Genomic DNA, 6,978 nt, shown 5'->3' with positions numbered 1-6,978 from the left:
TTATATCTTCTTCTTGGATTGATCCCTTGATCATTATGTAGTGTCCTTCTTTGTCTCTTGTAATAGTCTTTGTTTTAAAGTCTATTTTGTCTGATATGAGAATTGCTACTCCAGCTTTCTTTCGATTTCCATTTGCATGGAATATCTTTTTCCATCCCCTCACTTTCAGTCTGTATGTGTCCCTAGGTCTGAAGTGGGTCTCTTGTAGACAGCATATATATAGGTCTTGTGTTTGTATCCATTCAGCCAATCTATGTCTTTTGGTTGGAGCATTTAATCCATTTACATTTAAGGTAATTATCGATATGTATGTTCCTGTTATCATTTTGCTAATTGCTTTGGGTTTTTTTAGTGTAGGTCTTTTCCTTCTCTTGTGTTTCTTGCCGAGAGAAGTTCCTTTCGCGTTTGTTGTAAAGCTGGTTTGGTGGTGGTGAATTCTCTTAGCTTTTGCTTGTCTGTAAAGCTTTTAATTTCTCCATCAAATCTGAATGTGATCCTTGCTGGGTAGAGTAATCTTGGTTGTAGGTTTTTCTCTTTCATCACTTTAAATATGGCCTTCCACTCCCTTCTGGCTTGCAGAGTTTCTGCTGGAAGATCAGCTGTTGCCCTTATGGGGATTCCCTTATGTGTTACTTGTCGTTTTTCCCTTGCGGCTTTTAATATTTGTTCTTTGTGTTTAATCTTTGATAGTTTGATTAGTATGTGTCTTGGCGTGTTTCTCCTTGGATTTATCCTGTATGGGACTCTCTGTGCTTCCTGGACTTGATTAACTATTTCCTCGCGCCCTTCTCTGGAGCTCCTTTAAGCAGCGCTCTTAATCCCCTCTCCTCGCGCACCAGGAAACAAAGAGGCAAGACAGTCTCTTGTCTCTTCGGCAGCTCCAGACTTTTTCCCGGACTCCCTCCCGGCTAGCCGTGGTGCACTAGCCCCCTTCAGGCTGTGTTCACGCATCGAACCCCAGTCCTCTCCCTGGGATCCGACCTCCGAAGCCCGAGCCTCAGCTCCCAGCCCCCACCCATCCCGGCGGGTGAGCAGACAAGCCTCTCGGGCTGGTGAGTGCTGGTCGGCACAGATCCTTCGTGTGGGAATCTCCCCGCTTTGCCCTCCGCACCCCTGTTGCGGCACTCTCCTCCGTGGCTCCGAAGCTCCCCTCTTCGCCACCTGCAGTCTCCGCCCACGAAGGGGCTTCCTAGTGTGTGGAAACCTTTCCTCCTTCACAGCTCCCTCCCACTGGTGCAGGTCCCGTCCCTATTCTTTTGTCTCTGTTTTTTCTTTTTTCTTTTACCCTACCCAGGTCCTTGGGGAGTTTCTTGCCTATTGGGAGGTCTGAGGTCTTCTGCCAGTGTTCAGTAGGTGTTCTGTAGGAGTTGTTCCACATGTAGATGTATTTCTGATGTATTTGTGGGGAGGAAGGTGATCTCCGCGTCTTACTCTTCTGCCATCTTGAAGCTCCTCAGGAGGAAATAATTTGAGGAAGGCAGCTAGGTGGTCAGCATTGTCTTCTGCTAACTGACCTCTGATTTCTAATGGCATTTCATCTCAAGTGTGTGTGTGTGTGTGTGTGTGTGTGCACGCACACGTGTGTGTACACATATATAATTAAATATACACACAAGTCCATTTTCATTCTAGTCCTATAGTAGAGGTCACTTGAGTTGGCCCTATGATTCACCACATACTTATTCAATAAGTATTTTGTCCATAGCTAACCCTGGAAGCAAACAAGTGACTCTAGATATCTTCTCAGGATTTCTAAATACTCTCTACTCTGAAGCAGGTTTTTGAAGATGGACCAAAAGACCACAGTCACACTCCTAGAGCTTGCTGCAAAGAGTCTGCTGAATAATGAGCCTGCAGCTATCCATGCCCTGGACGAAATCCCAAGAGACCTCTTTGTTCCATTGTTCAATGCTGCCTTCTTGGGTGGGCATAAGACGGTGCTAAAGGCAATGGTGCAGGTTTGGCCTTTTCGCTGTCTCCATATTGGGTCATTGAACACACGAGAGTCATCCTATGACATCTTGGAAGCCATGATTGATGGTCTGCAGATCCTCCCTGCCCAGAACTCTTCCTCTTGGTAAGACTATGACCAGTAGAGACACAGGGAGTCAGCAGGAGGGTATGCTGTAGCCTGGGGCAGGGGGATACCTAACCGTCTCCCAACAGTAGCCAATGGTGAATACTGCAGTCTTTGCAGAGCTGTCGGTCAGCACTTGGGGTCACCTTCGGGACTCTATTGCCTTATAGAGTTGATTATAGAACAGAGGTGTTTGAGGACACTATGAATGGATCTGAGTGCGATTACACAGAAGTGGAATATGGGCATTGAGACAGGGAAAGCCCGGAGGTGAAGGAGGGGGTGGGGAAAGGATGAAAGACGCTGCATTTGTGTGGAAAGAACTTCTTGGTGAATGGCAGTGAAGTGAAAACCAGGGTTAAAGTGTTCTGTCCCTGCTTCTCATCATTGATCTTGCTGGGTTATATTAAAATCAGCTATCTCTCATGTGTTCTGTCTCTTCCTTTCCTTACAGGGGGCCCAAACTGAGGATCCTAGATTTAAGGCCTGACCTGGACTGTGAGACAATATGCTCTGAGATTGGGACCGCATTCCCTTTCTGTTTTCAGTCATGCATTTACTCTCAGCGCTCTATCTTTAATATAGAAGACGCTCAGCATAGTGTCAGGTGCCTCGGGATTGGTAATTCCGGGTCTGAGCCTCATTCAGCTCAGGAACCCATGGAATTACTAGTGGATATTTCCCTCAATAGTACCGTGAGAACAGAGCAATTCCTCTCTTTGCTTTGTAGTAAAGTTCAGCAGAACTTTGGGTCCTTGCACCTCTGCTGCAGAGGTTTGCGAATCCATAGAATGTCTGCCCTCAAAAGTATCCTGCAGTTTCTGGATCTGGGGTGCATTGAGCACCTGGAAATGGATCAGGCTAATCTGAGAGAAGTCGTCACCCTTTTGGCTCGGGTGATCCACCTGAACAGCCTGACTCTGTGTAACATCCCCTTTAAATCTTATAAGAGAAGGAACTTCAGATCTTTTCTCCTCTGGCTTGGGCAGCTGGACAATCTCCAGGAGCTCAGCTTGACTTTCTTCTGCCTCACAGATCAACTGCACACACTGCTCAGGTGAGGGGGTGGGGAAGAACCTGGGTTCCCTGAACACCTCATTGTTAAGACAGAAGAGACCATGCTTGGATCTTCCTAAGCTCCTTGTAGCCCATTTCTCCTTTTGCCTCAGCATAGGCACTGCTGGGAGTTTGAACCTAGCCGGGGGAGAGAGGGCTACCTTATGGTGAGCAGCAGATGAGGTTAGAAAAGGAAGCTGTGCTCATTCATTCATTCATTCATTCAGTGGCCGTGGGCAGACACTATAATAAGTCTGTAAATATATTGGTGAAAAAGACTCAGTCCTTCTCCTATTGGACTTTACAGCTCTCTAGAGAGGAAGGGGAGGCATTCAGATGGAGAAACATTAAGCTATAGGACTAATGCACATGCCCATGGATGGGCCCCAATAGTTAACACTGCCAGATAATTTTGCTCCTGTATTTTCCCCAAGGCTTAGACCCTGAACTGAGAGCTTGTCATCTGGGAACTAGTCAGAGGAAACCCTCAGTTGGCTGCTTTCCCAGACCCATCCTCGCCAAATTAGTGAATCAGATCCAACACTGATTATGTCGTATATACTAAGTGCATGCAATTTCTTCACTTAATCTTTCCCGCACTTCTGTATAATAATTACTGCTGTGCACATTTTCAAGATTAAAACCCTGTACCTCAGAGTGGTAAAGTAACTTTCTCAGGGTCACAAATCTATGAAGTCTGATCCCAAAGTCCACATTGTTAACCAGCTATTGCAAACCATGAACACAGTAGTTTATTCTAGAGCCTTAGGTACCTGTAATTTGGGGCTCATTGCCCTCATTCTTCTGAAATAATCTTACTTTTTTCTCTCTTTAGAGTTGTGCCACCTCAGTTGGATACACTGTATCTACCTTTCTGTAGCCTTTCTAACAGAGATGTCACTGTCCTGTCCCAGAGCTCTCAGGCCACCCACCTAAGGGTATTGAGTCTCAGTAACAACCAGATCTTCTCAGAGGTTTATGAGCCCTTCCAGACTCTGCTGGAGAAGGTCTCAAGCACCCTGCAACATCTGGAGATAAATAATTGTATGATAACTGATTCTACTCTCTCTGCCGTCCTCCCAGCCCTGAGCCACTGTACCCACCTCCGTGTCCTTAGCTTTGCCTTCAATCCCATTACGATGCCTGTGCTCAAGAGCCTTCTGCAGCACTTGACATCCTTGATGAAGCTGAAGTACGTGATTTATCCTGTCCCTGTCCATTGCTACGAGGAATGGAATTTTCATGAGAGTTTGGACCGACAGAAACTTGCTGAAGTCCAGGCTCAGTTGGAGGCGATGCTGCACGGGGCACAGCGGGATGACATGACCTGGGCCACTTGTTCAAAGTGATGTCCACAGTACAAGGAGGTGTTTCAACACTGATGTGTGGCCATTAAAGCGTTCAGTTTTTTTTTTTTTCTCACCTGAAACCCAAGTTTGTAGAGACACATATGTAAAGTTCTACTGTTCTAGGAAACTGGGGTTAGGAACACTGGATATGTAAACCGATCTCTATAAAAGAGGAACTTTTAAAAGGAAATGCAGGAATTTGAAAGGTCCTCTGGATCTCTTGGCCACTGCCCTCTACGTCTTCTGGTTACTAACCAGAGTGTTGGGTATGTGACGTAAGCTGACCCAGTCATGGTACATCATTTCCTTATCCACACTGATTGGTTCACTTATCCATTTATGGGCACTTGACACAAGTCAGATCAATTGAGACTCTTCCTAGAGGTGGTAGTTGTTGAATAATTTTACCCTCTAGGGACCTGCAAACTTCTTGTGTTTCTGATTACCTCAGGTGGCCTGTGAGAAACCACATGCAACTAAAAGGAAACAAACAAAGTATGCCCACTACCTACTGGTATCTTCATCAGCATACTGCTGCCTGATTTCCCAGGTCTCAGACCCCTGGCTCAGTTATTCCTTATTCCACACACATTCACCAAGTATCTGTTATGATCTAGGTACATTTCCAGGTGCTAAGAAAGATAAAGTCCCTGATCTCACTCAGAGTGTAGACATTCCTATGATTTATCAGTTTCTCTACTCTTTCTTAGAGGACTTGGGAAATTATTTATCCCCACATAACACAGTATTTTTTTCACTTTTTCCCCTTATATAGTCTGCTCAAATGATGTTGGCCTTTTTATGCTGTTGGATAGCTGCTCAGGCCTCAGGTCATGGCTTACATGTTACCTCCTCAGATAGGTTTTCTCTTACTTCCCCATTTAAGTAGATTTATTCTGCTGCTGCTTTTTCTTAATGTACCATGTATATTTCCTTCATGGTACACATGGTTGCATATGTATTTGCTCCCTCTGCTCTTCCACTAGAGTTGCACTGCTCGGTATGGTGCACACTAACCATATGTGGCTTCTGAACTCTAGAAATTTGGCTACTCTCAAATGTGATGTACCCTAGGTGTTGAATGCACACTGTGTATCCAAGAGTTAGTAGGAAACAAAGGGTGTAGAATAACTAATTGATAATTTACGTGTATTGTTTACATGTTGAAATGATAACATACTGCATATCAAAGGCAGTACAGATAAAAGAATGTAAATTAAATTCTTTATATCCTTACTTGTTAAAATGATAGCATTGCATTTCAAAGACTTAGTAAGAAAAATGTTATAATAATTACCTGTTTATATCTTTACGTGTCAACGTGATAAAACATTGCGTTTCAAAGACTAACTGAGAGAAAATAAAGTTAATTAATAGGTTGTTCCTACTGTTTATATGTTGAAATGGTAACATAGAAAATGTCAACGATCTGATAACAGAAAAGAATGGAAAAATAATTAGTATTTTGTGTATAGTGTTTCCTTGTTGAAATGAAAAGAGTTTGCGTTTTCCTTGTTGAAATGAAAACAGATTGCAGTTTAAAGACTTAGTAAGAAAGAAGAATGTAAAAGTAATGAATGATGTTTACACTGTTTCCTTGTTGAAATGATAACGCACACATTTTAAAGACTCAGTAAAAAAGTTTTTACAATTATTTTTTCTTATTGCTTACACGTTGAAGTGATAAACTGCATTTCAAAAACAGAGAAAATAATGTAAAAATTAATAATTAATAAAAATAGTTAATAACCTGTTCTTACCTCCATTTTGTTACTGCATTTCTGACTTAGAAAGACAAACAGGTTAAATGAATTGTATATGTTGTTGCTTTGTTGAAATGATAACACATGGCATTTCAAAGACATCATAAAATAAGAATGCAACAAGGCCACCAATACCCTGACACCAAAACCAGACAAAGACACTACAGAAAAAGGAAATGAGAGGGCAATATCTTTGATGAATACAAATGAAAAGGTCCTGGACAAAATATTAGCAAAACAAATCCAACAATATATCAAAAGGACCATACACCATAAATCACGTAGGATCTATTCCAGGGTCACAAGGATGATTCAACATTTGCAAATCAATCAGTGTGAGACACCACATTAACAAAAGGAAAGATAAAAATCACATGATTATCTCAATAGACGCAGGAAAAGCTTTTGACACAATTGAACATCCATTCATGACAACAACTCTCAACAAAGTGTGTATAGAGGGAACATGTCTCAACATGATAAGGGCATTTACGACAAACCCACAGCCAACATCATAGTGAATGGCGAAAAGCTGAAAGACTTTCCACTAAATTCAGGAGCAAGGCAAGGATGCCCACTCTCACCACTTATATTTAACATAGTATTGGAAGTCCTAACCACAGCAATCAGGCGAAAAAAGAAAAGGTACCCACACTGGAAGGGAAAAGGTAAAACCGTTACTCTTTGCGGATGACATGATACTTTGTATAGAAAGTTCTAAAGCCTGCACCCA

General features: G+C 42.8%; 1 protein-coding gene across 1 annotated transcript; it reads left to right on the top strand.

Moving 5' to 3' along the window:
- The first annotated feature begins 2,736 nt into the window (after positions 1 to 2,736).
- LOC130706291 (melanoma antigen preferentially expressed in tumors-like) lies at positions 2,737 to 4,482 on the top strand. The gene is made up of 2 exons (XM_057537677.1): positions 2,737 to 3,134; positions 3,969 to 4,482. The coding sequence occupies exons 1-2, from the start codon at positions 2,737 to 2,739 to the stop codon at positions 4,480 to 4,482; spliced, it is 912 nt and encodes a 303-aa protein (XP_057393660.1).
- The last annotated feature ends 2,496 nt before the right edge of the window (positions 4,483 to 6,978 follow it).

This window comes from Balaenoptera acutorostrata, chromosome X (genome assembly GCF_949987535.1).
Source record: "Balaenoptera acutorostrata chromosome X, mBalAcu1.1, whole genome shotgun sequence".
Taxonomy (NCBI): Eukaryota; Metazoa; Chordata; class Mammalia; order Artiodactyla; family Balaenopteridae; genus Balaenoptera; species Balaenoptera acutorostrata.
This window is presented reverse-complemented; position numbering and strand designations above follow the sequence as displayed.

Bases quoted from the DNA above. Each gene is read 5' to 3' on its own strand.
- LOC130706291 (XM_057537677.1), top strand. From the start codon at position 2,737: ATGGAATTACTAGTGGATATTTCCCTCAATAGTACCGTGAGAACAGAG. The intron at 3,135-3,968 runs GTGAGGGGGTGG...TTCTCTCTTTAG, and splicing joins CAACTGCACACACTGCTCAG to AGTTGTGCCACCTCAGTTGG.